Source organism: Acomys russatus, chromosome X (genome assembly GCF_903995435.1).
Source record: "Acomys russatus chromosome X, mAcoRus1.1, whole genome shotgun sequence".
NCBI lineage: Eukaryota > Metazoa > Chordata > Mammalia > Rodentia > Muridae > Acomys > Acomys russatus.
Window position 1 is genome coordinate 8,121,366 of NC_067169.1, and position 21,468 is coordinate 8,142,833.

The window sequence follows — 21,468 nt, forward strand, 5'->3', positions numbered from 1 at the left end:
TCCCATGGGGCTAATGAAATGACAGTTGGCTTCCTGTAGGGTAAGCCATCTGAAAAACTAAGGACACACCAAAAACATAAGCTACGGTGGTTTCATAATTTCATCTTGTTAGTGATATATTTGGTTCATTAAATCCAGCCCAAATTTAGGGGAGGGGAACAAAAATACAAGAATAAATACCAGAAGCAAATCATCATTCAGGATCATCTCAGAGGCTGCTGGCCAGTTGCCTTAATTGAGGGTGAGTGGCTAGGATAACTCCACTCGCACCTCGCAGTTGAAAATCTAGTTAGTCTAGGTTGCCTTAGCATGTCTCCTTCATCAGAGTTCCATATGCTCTCTTACTTTCCAACATCACATTCTAGGACTCAAGACTTCTAAGAGAACTTTGTAACATTTTTCTAACATAGTGTATTTTCTGGTCACAAATTATTCATAGTGCAATCTCATGAATCTCATTGTCTTTCCAGGTCCTTCAAACATCTTATCCACAATGATAACATCAAGCTCATATCCAGGATTTCAAGTCCTCTAGATCAAGTCTAGATGTGGCCAGAGATTCTTGAGGTAACCATTTCTCAGCCTTTTAAATTCAGATACCTGTGAGCTAAATGACATTTTTATGATCTCTCAAAACACAAATATTATGTATGCAGGATGGTATGGGGATAAAGTGAATATAATAAATACTCCAAGTCTAAAAAAAGAGGAACAAGAAGCCCGCATCATACACTGTTTCATACCAAATCAATTCTGAAATCCTACAAATGTAGTCCAGGTCCCTTTTTCCTAGGGGCACTGTCTTTCTACTAAATGAAAGAAACTAGGAATGCTATCTCATGGTCAGCATGACAGGATTATGTTCTGCAACCATATAAATTTATACCTGCAGATATGTATATACACAAAATCAAAATTACTTTGGATAACTTCAAAGAGATATTCATTGACAAAAATATTTGATAGACACAATCATTCTAATTTTAATAAGGAACTTCAACTATTCTTCCTGTTACGCAGTGTATTTCATCACAAATACCCTACAGAGCTGAGAGTTTTATACACCAAATACATTATTTTGTTGCCTTATTGCTCATTTTGGTGTTACTTTTACTTGCTTACATTACTAAAATTTGCATAATTTTGCAATCTCTTTCTAAAGAAGAATTTGATAGCAATTTGCCTTGTAACGCTTTCTATAGGAAGATGGTTCTTAATATATAAACTAACATTATTTTTCCCAATATAAATTCTATTGTTTTGTGAGGCTATGCAAATACAGAAATTCCCTTTTTGATGTATTCCTAAAGGGTCTTTTCAAAATAACTTTTCTCATCTGGGTGAGATAGCTGGATGTTTCATATAGGTTATTTATATAAAGTTTGGCTTAGATCAATCTTATACACTTAGATTTGACTTCTATCATAAGGCTGTCTTGGTTTGATGAAGCACGGTTCTTTTCAGGTATGAATGCTGCGATGCATACTAAGGACTGATTTCTGAGTAAAGCCCTTTCCACAGTCACTGCACTTGTAAGGTTTATCCCCAGTGTGAACAGTCTGGTGTTTGTTGAAATTAGACCTGTCAGTAAAGGCCTTCCCACACTCTGAACATATATATGGTTTCTCTCCTGTGTGGATTCGCTGATGTACTTTGAGATGTGGTTTCTTGAAGAAGGATTTCTCACAGACAGGACATTTATAAGGCTTCTCCATAGTGTGAACTCTCTGGTGTGTAACTAACTGTGACTTCTGAATGAAGGCCCTCCCACAACTGGCACAAACGTGGGGTTTTTCTCCAGTATGAATGGTCTGGTGCTTATTGAAATTTGACCTGTCAGTAAAGGCCTTTCCACATTCAGCACATATGTAAGACTTCTCTCCGGTATGAGACTTCTGGTGAGTATTGAGGTTTGACCTGTTGGTGAAAGCCTTCCCACACACGGTGCATATGTAGGGTTTTTCTCCCGTGTGAATTCGCTTATGCATCTGAAGTTGGGACTTAGAAGGGAAGGATTTTCCACAGTCACTGCACTCATACGGCTTTTCTCCAGTATGAATTCTTTGATGTGCAATCAAGTGTGCCTTCTGGATGAAGGCCTGCCCACATTTAGTACATATATAGGATCTCTCCCCTGTGTGAATTCTCTGATGCATTCGGAGTGTTGACTTTTGGGTAAAGGCTTTCCCACACTCATTACATTTGTGATGTCTCTCTCCAGTATGGATTTTCTGGTGTATATTGAGGGCTGAGCTCAAAGAGAAATCTTTCCCACATTCACTGCATTTATAGAGTTTTTCTCCAGTGTGGGTTGTTTGATGCCTGAGTAGAGATGACAGCTGGAAAAATGATTTTCCACATTCACTGCATTTGTAGGGTTTTTCTCTAGTGTGAGTTTTCTCATGCACCATTAATTCAGAATTCTGGATGAATGCCTTCCCGCATTTAGTACATATGTATAGTTTTTCATCTCTATGAACTCTCAGATATATACTAAGTAGTGGTTTCTGTGTAAAAACATTTACACATTTGCTAAGTTCGTGGTGTTTTTCCACTTTGTGAATTCCGGAAGGAATGAAGAAATGTGATTTTGGGGTGAAGATTTTTCCAAATGCAGCACATGTTTTTGCCTTTTCCTCAACAGGAAATATCGTACTTTGACTATGTGTATGCTTGATTCTGAGGACTTTTCCATACTGATTATTTTCACAGAATTCTGCTCCCACATGTGGATTTTCAAGGTTAGTATAAGAAGAACTATTGGCAAAAATTTGCCTGTGCCCTATTATTTTGTCAAAATTCTTTGTTGCTTTGTTTTTATTATGAACATGTAAGTCTAAATTATGCTTAAAATGATTTTGAAACAAGTCTTTCTTATGGGGTCTTCTCTGTGAAGGAACAACATTTGGTTTGGGGTCTACATGCTTTCCAATGTCTATACCTTCATAATCCCTCTTGGCATTCACTATTTTCTTATTGAACGCAGAATAATTCAAAGGGTTGTTCTGTTTTCTCTGGTATCTTGTGATCTGTTCAGCATCTTTCCACAGTTCTTCTAAAATGGAATACAATGAATCATCCCTTGAATCTTCATCCACTGTTTCACCATAAAATGTGGCTTTTCCACAAGTTCTTTTCTGTGAGTTCTTAATCCTAAACTTTCCATCTAAGAGGGAAAAATACATAAATTGACATAAAGAATATATTAGGATTAAAATGTACATATAATCTAAATTAATTTCATGAATCAGTAATGCTGATGACAATTTTGGCAGAAAATACATACAGAGCACTTATCATGTGTCAACTTCTAGTGATACTTATGTTAAGAAATATATATACAGAATCTCATTTAATTCTTTCCAAACTCTATTAGTTATCTACTATTATTATCTACCTTTTATAGATAAGGAAACTTGCCATAGAACATGGTTATCAAGTGGTAAAGATTGGAGTTCAACATAAGCAGCCAAGCTCTCTTTTGACAGGAAGCTTGAATATCAAACAGGTAAGACAGAGTTTGGATAAGACAAAGATTTTAAGAGGGAAATTTGTGGAGAGGATAAGCAAAGAAAATGTAAATCAACATCTTCATTAGCTTCCAAGTCTAAGTCTTCACTAGTCTCATTCTTTTATCTTGCCTATTTTTTTAATTCCATGCTGGCCTACAATTCATTATGCAGACAAGATTGGCCTCAAACTTAAATGGAAACTACTGGGATTTATGTATATGCCCCTCATCTCACTTATTAGCAATAATACAAAATTAGTGTCATAAAATAACTTATCCGTTATGTCTACATGGGTAGGTGTTGTAGTCTAGTCCATCCTAATTTACACAAAAAATAAATGGATATCTATACTCCATTTCTGTCTCCAAATACAATTGCTTCTTTCATAACATGTAACACACACACACACACACACACACACACACACGTCATTCCATATATATACATATTTATCAAAAAAGATGGGCCATATGTGGTATAGACTGATAAGGCAGAAGCAAGCAGATATCTGTGAGTTTGACGCCAATCTGGTCTACAAAACAAGTCCAGTACAGCCAGGGCTTGTTACACAGAGAAACCCTGTCTTGAAAAAAAACTTTATATGAAAATGCAAAAGAGCAAATTGGAGAACCTATACAAGCTGGTTTGAAGATTCAACTATAAAACCTATATATATTGCATATATTTTCCTAAAGGACAATGTCATAACTATATTTTCCATACTCTTAATACTCTGACAACAAAGGCTAATATGATCCTATAGAGACGGTCTCCCTCAGGGTTAGCTAATTCCCAGGAAATGCAAAAGACTCCCAATCAACATGCTTTTCATATGCAAAGCAACCAAGTTGATAGCCAAATTCACATCTACTCCTTTACTGACCTCTGTCTCCCTAACCTAATCTTCTCAGAACCGAATACCAGGCAACTAGGGTCGTTCCTTATAACCTGGAGCCTAAGAAGTTGGGCGGTTGTTCTAAAGAGGGTGACGCCAGGCCTGGGCCTGAATACATCCTCACTAACCTCGTCCCAAGGGGACCCTAAGGACCTTACCCTTTCCTGACACCACATACCCTAATGGGCTGGAAATCTTGCTTCACTCAGGACTGCATCCTTTCTGGGGAACAGCCACCTGCTTGGACAAGAACAGAGGGTTTGCACTGATGCTACACTGGTTCACATTGATGCTACACTGGTTCACATTGATGCTATACTGGTTCACGCTGATGCTACACTGGTTCACGCTGATGCTACACTGGTTCACGCTGATGCTACACTGGTTCACGCTGATGCTACACTGGTTCACGCTGATGCTACACTGGTTCACGCTGATGCTACGCTGGTTCATATTGATGCTGCACTGGTTCACATTGATGCTATACTGGTTCCTGCTGATGTTACATTAGTTCACGTTGATGCTACACTGGTTTGCGCTGATGCTTTTTACCAATTTGATACAAGATAGGGTCGTCTGGGAAAAGAAAACATCAACTGAGAAAATGCTTCCATCATATTTGATTATCAATGGGGCATTTTCTTCTTTAATGATTGATGTAGGATGACCAAGGCCACTGTGGGTGGTGTCACCCCTGTGTAGGGTATACCCCTGAGTATGTAATCTGTAACATTTAAGAGAGCAGGTTAAGCGTGCCTTAGAGCAAGCCAGTAAGGAGCTTTCCTTCCTCTAAGTCCTGGCTTGAGATCCTGCCTTGACTTCCAATCATAATGGACTATAAGGTGTAAGATAGAATAAACCCTTTTCTCCCCAAGTTGCTTTTGTTCATAATGCTTTATCACAAAACAGAAACCAAATTAAGATACCAGCCAACCTTAAACCTTCCTACTTTTTTGATTCATTCTTTCCCACATGGTGGTGCATGCCTTAGATCCCAGGAGGCAGAAGCCAGTGGATCTCTGTTAGTTCGAGGTCTACAAATCGAGTCTAGGACAGCTAGGGCTCTGTTACACAAAGAAACCTTGTCTTGAAAAAAAAAGCTACAATAAAGACAGCACTTTATTCCCCTCCTTCCTTTTACCTCCTGACTGAGTGTGGTACTCCCTACACATGGCCATACATAGTGGAGCAAGATACCTATACCTTCTCTTTAGGAAATGTAAGAAATTTACTTTTCAACATTCATCTAAAAAAGATTATAGACCTGAAATGAAAATATGGCTATTCTCTCTCTGTTTCCATAGACCTTAATAATCCCTCAGGCTTGTCTTTGGCACTAAAACAGAATACTAGATACACTCTTTCTTCCTCTCTGTCTACATCTCCTGTGGATTCCAAAGACCATCCCCTCCTAACTTCCCTCCTCCTACATATTACTATATCCCATCCCTAGACTCCAGCAGGCATCTCTAGCGAAAACCACAGGCCACACCTGCCAGAAGACCAGATAGGCTGCCCACAAACCTTATCCTCTCTGTACCTATTCCCTTAGACCTTATCCTACCATAGCAGGCCCTAACTATACCAACATCACTGAATCACAAGAAAAAGGCCTTAAAGTGAAGTATATGAAGGTAATAGAGGATGTTAAAATGGAAATTAATAAATCCCATAAAGAAATCCAGGAAAACACAAAGAGTGTGAGAAAATGATTAGGTCCCTTTAAGAAAGCTAAGAAAGCCTAAACAATTAGCTTATGGAAACGCATATAGATATAGCAATGAAGAAAAGACAAACTAGGGAAATCTAGAAATGGAAAACTTAGGAATGTGAACAGGAACCACAGAGGCAAACTTCACCAGCAGAATACAAGAGATGGAAGATATAATCTCAGCCACTAAAGATATGATAGAAGAAATACATATATCTGTCAAAGAAATTTTTAAATATAAAAAACTTCTGACACAAAATGTTTTATTCAGGAAATCTAGGACACTATGAAAAGACTAAACCTAAGAATAATAAGAATATGAGAAGAATACCAACTCAAAGACCCAGAAAATATTTTCAACAAAATTATGGAAGAAAAATTTCCTAACCTAAAACAGGAGATACTTATAAAGGTAAAAGAAGGATACAGAACACCAAATAGATTGGACCAGAAAAGAAAGACCCCCGCACCACATAATAATCAAAACACTAAAATACAAAACAAAGACTTGTGTTAAAAACTGTAAGGGAAAAAGACCAAGTAACATATAAAGGTAGATCTATTAGAATTACATCTGACTTCTCAATGGAGATGCTAAAAGCCAAAAAGCCTTGGATTTTTATGACAGACTCTACAAGAACACAGATGCCAGCCCAATCTAGTATATCCCACAAAACTTTCAATCACAATAGATGGAAAACATAAGAGATTCTATGATAAAATCAAATTTAAACAATATTTATTTACAAATGCATGCCTAGAAAAAGTGGTAGAAGGAATGCTCCAACCTAAGGAGGTTAACTACACCCATGAAAACACAGGGAATAAATATTCTCAGACCAGCAAAACCACAAACACATGGATTCTCACACATACAGATACACACACACACACACATACACACTCACACACCATAACAACAACAACAAAATAACTAGAATCAACAATCATTGATCACCAATATCTCAAATATTAAATGGTCTCAATTCCTCAGTAAAAAGACACAGATCAACAGAAGGAGTGAAAAACCAGAAACCATCCTTCTACTGCATTCGAGAAACATATTTCAACATCAAGGACAGATATTTTCTCAGGGTAAAGCGTTGGAAAATGATATAAAAAGCAAATGCAAGCTGGTGTATTCATTTTAATATTTAACAAAATACTCTTCAGACCAAAACTAATCAACAGAGATGGGGAAAGACACACCATACTCAGCAAAGGAAAAAAATCTACCAAGAGGACATTTTAATTTTTAACATCTATGCCCCAAAGACAAGGGCACCCAAGTTTGTAAAAGAAACATTAGCACATCTTAAATTATATATTAAATCTCACATGCTGATAGCAGGAGACTTCAATACCCTACTCTCACCAATATACAGGTCATCCAGAAAAAAAAAATACTGGAGCTAACAGAAGTTATAAACCAAATGGACCTAACAGATATTTACAGAACATTTCACCCAAACATATTTGGCCATGTCCCCTGGATAGGGAGACCTGGTGGCACTCAGAGGAAGGAGAGCAGGCTACCAAGAAGAGACTTGATACCCTATGAGCATATACAGGGGGAGGAGGTCCCCATCAGTCACAGTCATAGGGGAAGGGAGTAAGGGGAAAATGGGAGGGAGGGAGGAATGGGAGGATACAAGGGATGGGATAACCATTGAGATGTAATATAAATAAATTAATAAAAAATGTACTTGCTCATCACCCCATGCAACCATCTCCAAAACTGACCACAGACTTGGACACAAAGCAAGTTTCAACAGATAAAAAATATTAAAATAAACCTCTACATCCTGTCAGACTATCATGGGTTAAAAGGTAGATACCAACAAAAACAGAAAGCTTAGAAACTCAGGCCAGGCGTGGTGGCGCATGCCTTTAATCCCAGCACTCGGGAGGCAGAGGCAGGCGGATCACTGTGAGTTTGAGGCCAGCCTGGTCTACAACGTGAGTCCAGGATGGCCAAGGCTACACAGAGAAACCCTGTCTCGAAAAACAAAAAAAAAAAAAAAAAAGAAAGAAAGAAAGAAAGAAACTCATGGAACAGGAACAACTCTCTATCAAATGAAGAATGGGTTAAGACAAAATAAGAAATTAGACTTTCTATAATTCACTAAAAATGAATACACAGCATAATCCAAAATGAGACAAAATGAAAGTGGTCCTAAGAGGAAAGGAAATAGAACTAAGTGCCAACATAAAAATATTGGAGAACGTTTTCACTAGCAATTTAAAAACATACCTGAAAGCACTAGAACAAAAAAGAAGTAAGCATACCCAACAGAAGTACAGAGCAAGAAATAATCAAACTCAGGCCTAAAATCAATAAAATAGCAATAAAGGAAACAATACGAGGAATAAGTGGAAAAAAATTTCAGATGTTTGAGAAAATCAGCAAGATAGATAAATCCTTATCCTAACAAACTTATAGATGAGCAGAGAATATACAAATTAACAAAATCAGAAACAAAAAGGAGAACATAACCGACATTCAGGAGACAGAGAATCATTATGACACACTTTAATAACCTGTACTCTACCAAATTGGGAAATGTAAAAGAAATGGATAATTTTCTCAATAGGTACCACTTAACAAAATTAATCAAGATCAGATAAGCAATTTAAATGGATCTATAAACCCTAGGGAAGAGAAGCAGTCATTAAAAGTCTCTCAATTAAAAGGTTCAGGGACAATGGTCTTAATGCAGAATTCTTCCAGACTTTCAAAAGAGTTAACACCAATATTCCTCAAATCATTCCACAAAATAGAAACAAAAGCATTGCCCAATCCGTTTTATGATAACACACTTATCCTGATAAGAAAACTACATAAACACACACAACAAAGAAGAAAATTACAGACCAATTTCCATTATGAACATAGGTGCAAAAATAGTCATTAAAGTACTTATAAACCAAATCCAAGAACACATCAAAAAGAACACCCACCAGGGTCAAATAGGTTTCATGCCAGATGAGCAGGGATGGTTCAATATATGAGAATCAGTCAATGTAATCCATTATATAAGCAAACTTTAAAAAAAAACTCATGATCATCTAATGAGCTCTGTCCAATGTGGACTCTATTGTCTGCTTTTTGATCATTGCCCCCTACCCCTTGGAGGGGCTGCCTTGCCTGACCACAGGGGAAGAGGACATGCTCAGTACTGATGCAATGTGATGAGCTGGAGTAGGTTGGTGGGGGGACTCCCCTTTTCTGAGGAATAGAGGAGGAGGGCTGGGGGAAGAGGAAGGGCAGGTGACATGGGGAGGAGAGATGGGTGGGGGCTACTATTTGGATGTAAAGTAAAAAATAATTTTTAAAAGGATGCAGAGAAGGACTTGAAGTTTTAGCTAGATTAGTAAGACAACTGAAGGAGATCAAAGGGATATAAAATTGGAAAGGAAGTCTGTAATCCCAGCACTTGGGAGGCAGAAGCAGGTGGATCTCTGTGAGTTCGAGGCCAGCCTGGTCTACAAGGTGAGTCCAGGGACAACCAAGGCTACACAGGGAAACCCTGTCTCGAAAAACCAAAACAACAAAAAACATTTTTTGAGGAGAAAAAAATTTGAAAGAAAGAAATTTGCAGGTGATATGATTGGATACCTAAGTAACCCCCAAATTTCTACCAGGAAACTACTACAGCTGACAAACACTTTCAGCAAAGTGACAAGATGTTAAGATTAACTCAAAGAAAAAAATCAGTAGCCTTCCTATGTAGAAATGGCAAATGGACTGAGAAAGAAATCAGGGGAACAATACCTCTTATAGTAGCCTCAAGTAATATAAAATATCTTGGGGTAACTCTAACCAAGCAAGTGAAAGATTTCTATGATAAAAAAAAAAAATACTACAAGTATTTGAAGAGCGAAATTGAAGCTATCAAAAGATGGAAAGATCTCCCATTCTCATAATCTAAAACAGTAAAAATGGCAGTCTACCAAGAGCAATCTACAGATTCAATAAAATTCCAACACAATTTCCAAAACCTGAAAAGAAAATTCTTAACTCCATATGGAAAAAGAAAAAACAAATGGTAGCTAAAACAATCCTCAGCAACAACAACAATACTGCTAATTTCAAACTATAATAATAAAAATCACATGGAACTGGGCATAAAAACAGGCATGTTAATCAACAGAATTGAATTGAAGATCTCAGACACAAGTCCAATTGAAGACCTCAGACACAAGTCCAAACACCTATCACCCTGCAAAAACTCAAGTGGATCAAAGACCTCGATATAATATCAGATATACTAAATCTATTAGAAGAGAAAGTAGAGATCAGCCTTGAACTCATTGGCAGAGGAGACAACTTCCTGAACAGAACACCAACAGCTCAGGCTCTAAGATCAACAATTAATAAATGGGACCTCATGAAACTGAAAAGCTTCTGTAAAGCAAAGGACCCTGTCATTCAGCAAAGTAGCAGCCTAGAGAATGAGAAAAGATTTTTAGTAACTCCCCATCTGATAGAGGACTAATAGTCAAAGTATACTAAGAATTCAATAAACTAGGTATCAGAAAACCAAATAATATAATTTTAAAATGTGGTAAAAATCTAAACAGTTCTCAATAGAGGAATATAAAATGGCTGAGAAATACTTAAAGAAATGTTTAACATCTTAGCCACCAGGGAATGCAAACAAAACCTACTGTGAGATTCAATCTTACACTTGTCAGAATGGTTAAGATCAATAATACAAGTAACGGCTCATGCTGGCAAGAATGTGGAGCAAGGGGAACACTCCTCCATTGCTGGGATAAATGCAACTTGTACAGCCACTATGGAAATCAATATGACTAGAAAGTTAGGAATCAATCTACCCTAAGAACCAACTATACCACTCTTGGGCATATGCCCAAAGGATGCTCCATCCTACAACAAGAACACTTGCTCAATCACGTTCATTGGGGTTTTATTCATAATAGGGAGAAACTGGAAACAACCTAGATGTCCTTCAACAAAAGAATGGATAAAGGATATATCATACACGTAAACAATGGAGTATTACTCAGCTGTTAAAAATGACATCATAAAATTTGCAGGCAAATAGATGGAAAGAGAAAAAAATAATCCTGAATGAGGTAACCCAGACTTGCTTGGTTAGAGTTACACCAAGATGCTTTCTTTATATTATTTGAGGCTACTATAAAATGTATTGTTTTTGTGATTTCATTTGTCATTTGTATATAGGACAGCTACTAACTTATTTGAGTTAATTGTGTATCCAACTACTTTGCTGAGAGTGTTTGTCAGCTGTAGTGGTTTCCCAGTAGAAATTTTGGGGTCACTATTACTAAAAGAAAAGGCTGCTCTCCACAAACTGACAGGAGGGCCCCACTGCCCAGGACAACATCCACACAACTCACGAAACATGGAGAAGTAGATCTGGTGCCTACATGAAGCCTTTACCTCCACATTCTAGTCTCTCTGCTATGGTAAGATACTTTGCAGGCTACCATGAACATCAACCCAGCCACAAAACCTTTGAACAACAATCTGTCCTTCCTGAAAAATATATTAGGACAATGGTGGCACAAAATTTGTGGGTGTAGCCAACCAATGTCTGATTTGACTTAAGGCCCATACAATGGAAAGGAACCTATACTCAACATCGCTTGGGTAACAAAGAACCAGAGACTAGATAGCCCAGAGACCTAGGGTAAAAGCAAACATGACCATTTTTTAAAAGAAAATCAATAAAATGATTTCTAATGATATTCTGCTAATACTCATAGATCAATGCCTTAATCAGTCGTCATCAGAGAGACTTGTTCTGGCACAAGATAAAAACAGATATGGAGACCCACAGCCAGACATTTTATAGGAAGAGTCTACATTGGAGGTCTCCATCAAGTCCCTCCCCTCAGTCCTCAGAGAATCCTGCAGAAGAGGAGGTGAGCCAGAAGACTGTAAGGGATGGAAGATACCAGGAGAAGGCAGCCCTCTGAATCAACTAAGCAAGGTGCATATGAGCTCAAAGAAACTGAAGCAGCAAGCACAGGGTCTACACAAGTCTAAACCAGGTCCTCTGCATTAAGCACTGCCATGCCACCTCCAGTAGAGTCTACGTGACAATGCTGTTCCACGGACCTAAGGCGACGACCCCAAAAGGGAGAGTCCCCTAGAAGAGGCCATGGTGTTCTTTCCCTTGGAGTATTGATAGCAACCTCCTTCCTGGTATTCATTCTTATTTTCTTTATTATTCTTCTCACTCACAGTCAAAGCAACAAAGTGACCAGGGATACGGTGCCAGGAGGTCAACTGGACAAAGTGCCAGCCTAGAAACCACAGAATGAGACACCTCCTCCAAATGCACCTAATTTATTAGTCATCCCAAAAATTCTTAAGAATAATAAAACAATGGGGAATTATTTCAATGAATTACAGCAAAAGAAAGCAGTTGGAAAATCCTCCCAATTAAATGGTCTATACCAAAGTCAGAGCCAATTCAAGGAAAAGGTAATTTGGACAAGAATGAAAGTAAAAGTGGAATTTTAATTCCCACAATACAAAACTCCATATGGCATGGCATAGGTATTGAAGGGCAGTCTCTGGTGTCCTCCTAGATATAGAGGACCCTATAGATTGGCTACTACACCTCATCCATCTCTCCCCTATACAGGAGTGTGTGAGGGAGGGAATGGATGTGTAGTCATCAATGGGAGAAAAATGTCAGACATTGACTAACAGCAAAAAGTTAATTTTACTAAGGACTGTCTCTGGTCCCTGGCTCAACCTGAGAATGTAACATCTGCCTGTGCCAAGTTAATGTCTTAGAAACAATGATGTTATTACTATTTACTTTGTACTGTGTATTCTATATGCCTGATTGCTTCACTGACCCCCTTGAATCTACTCCATGGAAAATGTAACCACAAAAGACTCTATGTTCCAAAATGAGGTGGGGGAGAGAGAGAGAGAGAGGGAGGTTGAATATATTTGCCATATAAGACTATCCCTTTTCCAATACATACCCTATGCAGCAGACTTGGGCTGCAAACTATATTTTAACTGGAAAGTTAAAGTTAAACTTGGGGTCATCTTATATGCCAGAAAATACGGTAATTCTAATGAATGGATGAAGCCAGCTCCCAAAGAGTGCAAATGACAGGATTCCCTTTACATAAAACCCTAATGAAGACAAATCCAATTAATAGTGATGAAAAGTATAACAGTGATTGCCCAGGGCTAAAGGGGTGGTAGATACTGATTCTAAAAAGAACATATTTGACCATCTCCCCTTGGTGGGGAGGCCTGATGGCACTCAAAGAAAGAATAAGCAGGCTACCTAGATGAGACTTGATAGCCTATGACCATAAAGTGGGGGAGGAGGTCCCCCTTGGTCATAGACCTAGAGGAGGGGAACAGGGTGAAAGAGGGAGGGAGGGAGGAACGGGAGAATACAGGTGATGGGATAACAACTGAGTTGTAATCTGAATAAATTAATTAATAAAAACAAAAAAGAGAGAAGAATAAATAAATTTTAAAAGAAAAAAAAAGAAAGTGGAAATATTTTCTGAAATGGAGCATTATCTATGACTGGTGGCTCACAACTATTGCATACTTTTGTCTAAAAGCATCATACTGTATGCTTAAAATTGATATATTTTATTTTGATAAAATATAGTTTGATCAAATTAATTTTAGAAGAGAACAATGACCATAAATTAGAATGTCAAACAGAGGGATATGTCTATGAGAAGAAGAATGAACAATCTGAAGGTGATACTTACAAACAGAGTAGGAAGCAGGAAAAGCTTTTTTTTTTGGTTTGAGACAGGGTCTCTCTGTGTAGCCCTGGCTGTCCTGGACTCACTTTGTAGACCAGGCTGGCCTCGAACTCACAGCAATCCACCTGCCTCTGCTTCCTGAGTGTTGGGATTAAAGGCGTGCGCCACCACACCCAGCTAGATAACTTAAAGTAAGAGGATAAAGAGATAATGAAAGTAAACCGGTGCTAAGAACAGGAGAAAGCCTATCCTACTGATTTTCAAATAAAGCAATGCCCTTACAAACCCAAATGTATATAAGAATCTAAGATTCTGAGGTATGGTTTAAGCAATGAAGCATTAGAATGTGATAGAAGAAAATATTCAAGGAAGCAACATTCATAGAGAGGAAGCCTGGCCTACAGTTTAGAGTACAGAAATGGGGCGGGGGAGGGGGTTGTGTGGCAGAAGGGCACTTCTCATAGAGGAAAGCCAAGCAAAGAAGACAGTTTATAACAGCATCTGAAATTAATGGGAGAAGAAATTTTAGTTACTAAGTCTCCAAATCAGCCTGAAACAATTTCTAAAGTTTAGAACCTTAAAGAAGTGAAAATATATTTTAAAAAATAAATAAATAAATAAATAAATAAGAAGAAGAAGTGTGACAACCCTAGCATTTTCAAGGCAGTAAACTCTCTTAAGGAAAGAAAACAAAAACAAAAACAAACCCCAACACTTGCACAGTCCTCTGCCTGAGTCACACTCACTTACCTGAACAGCTTTCATGTGTGTCTTCCTCCTCCAATGTCCATGGTTCTTCTCCTTGCTCCAACTTGAAGATGACCTCTGGTTTGGGAACTTTAAACCCTGTTCAGAGAACATGATAGAGAATTGGATCCAAATAATTGCTTTCTGATTGTCCTTTGAGAGAGTAGTGCCTTTTACTGGGAATGGAGCAATAATCTCAAAAGTAAAAAGAGGACTGAGGCATCTCAGACACTCAGGGCCAACACCAATACACACTATCAGATGTCCCTCATGTCCCTGAAGCTGATAATGGCAATCCTCTCACTCAGCATTAGTTTCCTAGGGCTGCCACATCAAAGGACTATGTGTTAAAAGCAACAGAAATTCATCTTTTCACATTTTAGAAAATAGAAATCTAGGAGAGATCCTTTCTTGAATTTTCCAGCTTCCAAGGTTTAACAGAAATATCGCCAATAACATGGATGCCTTCCTTTTGTGTCTCTTAATGGTCCTTCATTCCATTCCTACTTGTAAACTATCACCCTGATCCATGTCTTGACTGTCACATGGCATTCTCCATGCAAGTCTGTGTCCAAATTTACTTTTCTGATAAGGACACATGTTATAATACATCAAAGCCTACTGTAATGACCTCATTTTTATTTGATTACCCCCCTAAGACATTTGTAAATATGTTACTTCCACAAAGATCATGAGGAAAACACAATTTAACTGAAAAGAGTCTGCCCTATGCCTTTCTCAAATTCTTGTACTTTCATTTGCAAAATATTCACCTCTACGGGGGCATGGTGGTGCACACCTTCAATTCTAGAACTTGGGAGGCAGAGGCAGGTGACTATCTGTGAATCTGAAGCCAGTCTGGTCTACACAGTGAGTTCTAGGACAGTCAGAGTTGTTCAGTGAAAGAGCATCTAAAAAAAGATTATTTTCCTTTTCCCATCTTTCTCCAAGGACTTAGTCATAACAGCATCAACTCATAAGAAAAAAAAAAAAAAACCTCATCTAAACCTCATCAACTTAAAGTCTTAACAACTATGATCAACACCATTCAGATAACTCAGAGTATGGCAAGTTCTTTTCCATTTAACAACTTATGAAACCAGGCAATCTTTCTTTTTCCAAACCACAATGGTGAGACAGTAATTAGATATACACTCCATTTATAAAGTAGAAAAATACGAGATCATTAAGAATAATCCTCATTAGCTTCATGATATATCCTCAAGATCATTGTGATAGCAGTATTCTTCCTTAGTTAGGAGAGACAATCTCCATTCTTGCACCTCATAATCAATTACCAAAGTATTTGCTTTCTGTCCCTGTGGCCTTATAGTCTTTTCTAGAAGCCTAGTTCCAAAGGGTATTACATTTCTACTTAAGTACAAGTTAGAATGCCTCCTGGCCACTTTGAGCTCCTTATGCCTCTTAAGAGATTAAAAAGTATCATGCTACATTGGCTGGATTGACAGCTCTTGTCTATAAAGGGACTTAGGACTGCTACTCCACAATGAAGGTGAGAAAGAGTAGTCTGGAATACAGGCAATTATTTAAAGTTACTTTAGTGCTACTCTTGACACAAAGGCACAGCTCTCAAAGAGGATAAGAAAGAGTTTATTATGGAGCCAAATATGAGTGAGCATGGCCTAGGAACACAGATTCAAATTACCCCAAATTCCATGTTCCAACATGGCAGCAATTTCATAAAGTCTTTATAGTAACAAAACAAATAAAATTGCAAGTCATGATACTTTTCAAACACACTCAGATGTAGGCTATAACAAAGTGGAAAAACCTCTGCTAGAGGCCTCAGATGCTCTCTGATGACATTATAGCATTTTGGTTGGTGGAAGCTAGCTGCCAGTTAAGTTAATAATTCTAAAAGGTTTCACCAATCACAATGATGTTAGTTCAGACATAGAGGTGGAAAATGAATAGCTATTAATGAGTTAAAGATAGCTCAAGAAAACCCATGTTAGGCTCTGAACTAACAACATTCCAACCTCTTCACACTCAGTTAAGCTCTAATCAGCCTGGCAGGAGGTTTGGTGTCAGGTATAGTTCTTTCCAGGAACATTTGTTCACATTCCTATGCGCAATGATTAAAAAAAGAAAATTATAACCACAAAATCCAAGTAGGACCACTTAAGACCCAGACCCTTTAGAAGAAAGAGTATCCCTTTAATCAAATTTGAACCAGGAGCCTGTAATCCCAGCCGTTGAGGAGAAAGGGTCAGAAGGATCTCTGAGTTTGAGGCCAGCCTGGTACACAAAGCAAGTCCAGGACAGCCAAGGCTACACAGAGAAACCCTGTCTCAGAAAAAAATTTTTTGAATCAGGCTCCACTGAATTCACTCCCCAAGTAGGCTTCAACTTCTGTACCTCTGTGTCCATCTTTACATCACACAATTTTGGCAAGGCTCTTATTGCATCAGTTTAGCTAGGACTCCCACCCTTGATCCCTGATCACCCTCCATAGCTGGTCAAACTCTTCACTGCCTATCAACTCAAAGGCTATCATATCAATACATGACCACACTGGCCTGGCTTCAGCAAGAATACTGTTTAGCCAGAGTCCCACTTCAAACTTAACTGTTTCCTGTTGGTAATTTTCTGTCTACTAGTTCCTCCTACGATTCTCACTTGTTACAAAACCCCTCTTGTCTAAGTTTTATTTGGAAAAATACAGTTATACACTGAAGTCTCTTTTCTTCCACTGTAACAGACCTGAATGAAATTTACATTTATAGCTTTAACTACACTCTGGCTGTTTGTTTGTTTTTAAGTTCAGATCCAGCCCTGTTCCTCATCACAAATTCATGGTCTTTGGTCACCACACAAGATAAAGAATCATGACCCACTGAAAGACTTTGGAAGGCTAAAGGAATATGTTATTTACTAGGAGAAGAAGACATTTGTATCACCACTGCAACACAAAAACCTGCGTCAACTTCCACTCTGCCATACTGTGCTGTAAGTTCTAGATTTATAACACAACAACTCTTACCTGAAGTTCTAGACTACCCACCTACGTGGGAATTTAGATCTGTTAGCACTGTTTCCTCAGAGGTGTCACATGTGCGCGTGCGCGCACGCGCACACACACACACACACACACACACACCAGATTTCCTTATTTATTACACTTCTCTGGAGAATGCTAAAAATAGACATTGGTGCCAAAAGACATTCCAGAGGGAAAGAATCTTTACATCTTTAAAGAGGTTTTGTTTTTTTGTTTTTTTCTGAATTGTGGGGTTTCTAGAATTGATCCTTTAATTTGATCAAATTTAAAGGGAATGGTGGGTAAATATTTCCAGTAGGGAAGAGGACTCTGGTAGTTCATAATATGAGATAGTGACAAAGATAAGCAAATATCAATATTGGATTCAAACCTTTAGATAACTTTCTGGGTGACTATACATTTCCTATCTTAGAAAGTTTTGCTTAATGAAATTGGTTGGTTACTTCAAATTATATTGGATAAAGGAGGCAGGCGGGGTGAATTAGGATATCAAATTTCTAGGCTCATGTGTCCAAAAAATAACCAAAAAATGTTATTTTCTGGGCCACATGTAGTGCACATACCTGTAATACCAGCACACAGGAAAAACACAGGCAAGAATATCATGATTTTAAAGTTGGCCTGGACTATATACATGTCTCAAAAGTCAAACAAAAGATTTCTACACCTGCTTCTGTAACCATAAAGCTAAGATTGATAAAAATCAAACCCAGACTCATTTTGAATAATGAATAAACTACAAACCAAATTGAATCCACACACTTTCAGTCTATCTGTTATTTTTTTCTTTTCTTTTTTGTTTTGTTTTGGTTTGTTGTTGTTTTGGTCTTCTGGTTTGTTTTTTGTTTGTTTGTTTGTTTTGAGACAGGATTTCTCTGTGTGTATATCTATCTGTCCTGGACTCACTTTGTAGACCAGGCTAGCCTTGAACTCACAGGGATCCACCTGCCTCTGCCTCCCAAGTGCTGGGATTAAAGGCATATGCCACCAGACCTGGCAGTCTATCTGCTATTAATATTAAGACCATTTATTGGTAAAGGAATGGAAACTAGTTTCTAAATTCTTCTATGTCTTTGTGACTAGATAGAAGTCCTTCTATCAAGGTGTTAGTCAATTTATTACTGATATAACAGAATACCACAGGTTTGATAATTTATAAACAATAGGAGGTTATTTAGCTAACAATTCTAGAGGCTGTTAAGTCTAAGATCATGCCCCCAGCATCTGGTAAGGACCTTCATGCTGTATCACAACAGGACAGAAGCAGAAGTAAGAATGCATGAAAGAAAGAATCAGAGCGTAGGATAGGGGCTAAACTTACAACAAACCCATTCTTATGATAACAAAACCACTCTGTGGACAACAATAATGACCAAATCTGTATGGCAGAGCCCTGTGACTTGATTACAACTCAAAGGTCCATCCACTCAATATCACAATGGCAATTAAGTTTCAACAAGAGTTTTGATTGACTAATGCAGACCAATGCAACCCTATCTGAAAAGTATAGCCTCAGCAAATTAATGGCCAATCCTGCTGTTCAGAGTTCTAATGGCTCCTCTGACTATTTGACTAGGACTTCTAGCCTAAGGGAAGGTACCAACACTCACCCAAGGTGAGTATTCCTACCCTCTTTGGAAAGGGCCTCACAGGCATAGCCAGAGATAAGATGCACTTCAGGGGCCTGGAGAGATGGCTCAGAGGTTAAGAGCACTGGCTGCTCTTCCAAAGGTCCTGAGTTCAATTCCCAGCAACCACAAGGTGGCTCACAACTACCTGTAATAAGATCTGGTGCCCTTTTCTGGTGTCCAGAAACACAGGCAGACAGAACACTGTATACATAATAAATAAATAAATTTTTAAAAAGGATGCACTTCAACACAAGAAAACACATTATAAATAACTTAACAACAACAAAACCAAAAGAAGACAAACACACAAATACACTATCACTACCAACATGATAATAAAAAAAACTAACAATCATTGGTCATTAATATTTATCAACATCAATGTATTCAATTCTCCAATAAAAAAGACACAGGCCAACAGAATGGATGCATAAATAAGACCCAACATTTGGCTACATAAAAGAAACACACTTTAGCAACAAAGATAGATATTGTCTCAGAGTAAAGGGCTGGCAAGAGGTTTTCTAAGCAAAAGGACTCAAGAAGCAAGCTGGAGTAGCCATTCTAATATCTAATAAAATAGACTTTCAACCAAAATTAATCAAAAGAAATAGGGAAGAACACTTCTTTCTCATCAAAGGAAAAATCCACCAGGACACGTCAATCCTGAACATCCATGCCCCAAACACAAGGGCACCCACATTTGTAGAAGAAACTTTTTTAAAGCTTAAATCACACATTGACTCCCCACACATTAATAGTAGGAAACTTCAGCACCATATTCTCATCAATGGACTGATCATGGAGACAAAAATTAAGTAGAGAAATAATGAACTTAACAAAGGTTGTGAATCAAATGGACCTAATAGATGTCTATGAACTTTTCAACCAAACACACAAAAAATATAGTTTATACTCAGTACCACACAGAACCTTATCCAAAATCAACCATTTAGGCCACCACACAGCAAACAAACTTCGACTGATACAAGAAAATTGAATTAACCCATGTTCTTTATCAAATCAACATGGATTAAAGCAGAACTTCAACAACAAACAATAAAAAGCCTACACATTCATAGAAACTGAACAACTCCCTGCTTAATGACCACTAGGTCAGGGAAGAAATAAGAAAAAAATTAAGCACTTCCTAAAATTCAATGAAAATGAAGGCACAACATACACAAACCTTGAAAGCAGAGTTAAGAGGAAAGTTCATAGCGTTAAATGACTTCAAAAAGAAATTGGAGAGATCTCTACTAACAATTTAACAGCTTACCTGAGAGCTTTAGGAGAAAAAAAGCAAACATACCCAAGAGAAGTAGATGGCATGAAATAATCAAACTAGGCACAGAAATCAATAAATTGGAAACAAAGAGAACACTACAAAGAATAAATGAAACCAAGAGCTGGTTCTTTGAGAAAATTAACAAGATAGGCAAACTCTTGGCCCAACTAAATAAAAGGCAGAAGTGAAAGGGGGAACATAACAATAGACACTGAGGAAACCCAAAGAATCACTAGGTCTTACTTCAAAAGCCTGTATTCCATAAAATGAAAAATCTAAAGGAAATGGACAATTTCCTTGAGAGAGCTCACCTACCAAAATTAAATCAAGATCAGGTAAACAGTTCAAACCTAAGAAAATTGAAGCAGTCATCAAAAGTCTCCCAACCAAAAAAAAGCCCAGGGTCAGACAATTTTAGCACAGAATTCAACCAGACTTCCAAAGAAGAGCTAATACCCAATACTCCTCAAACTATTCTACAAAATAGAAACAGAAAGAACTTTGAACTTTGTCAAACTCATTCTATGAAGCCAAAGTCACCCTGATACCTAAACCACACAAAGACCCAACAAAGAAAGAGAATTTCTAGCCAATTTTACTCATGAACTTTGACCCCAAAACACTCAATAAAATACTCATAAACTGAATCTAAGAACACATCAAATACATCATCCACCATGATCAAGTAGGCTTCATCCATGCAGAGCTGGTCCAACATATGAAAATCTATCAATGTAATCCACCATATAAACAAACTGAAAGAAAAAAAATCACATGATCACCTCATAAGATACAGAAAAACTCTTTGACAAAATAATACACTCGTTCATGAAAAAATTTTTGCAGACATCAAAATACAAGGCACATACCTAAACATAATAAAGGCAATAAACAACAAGCCTATAACCAA

At 37.8% G+C, this 21,468-nt stretch overlaps 1 protein-coding gene across 1 annotated transcript in view; it reads right to left on the reverse strand.

Annotated features, from left to right (window-relative positions):
* Positions 1-1,186: 1,186 nt before the first annotated feature.
* Positions 1,187-21,468, reverse strand: part of LOC127185898 (zinc finger protein 81-like) — a 55,870-nt gene continuing 35,588 nt past the window's right edge. The window contains exons 5-6 of the mRNA XM_051142515.1: positions 14,621-14,716; positions 1,187-3,166 (exon numbers count right to left, since the gene is read on the reverse strand). Of these exons, the coding sequence (XP_050998472.1) occupies positions 1,461-3,166; positions 14,621-14,716 (1,802 nt within the window). The 3' untranslated portion in view covers positions 1,187-1,460. The remainder of the gene's footprint in view (positions 3,167-14,620; positions 14,717-21,468) is intronic.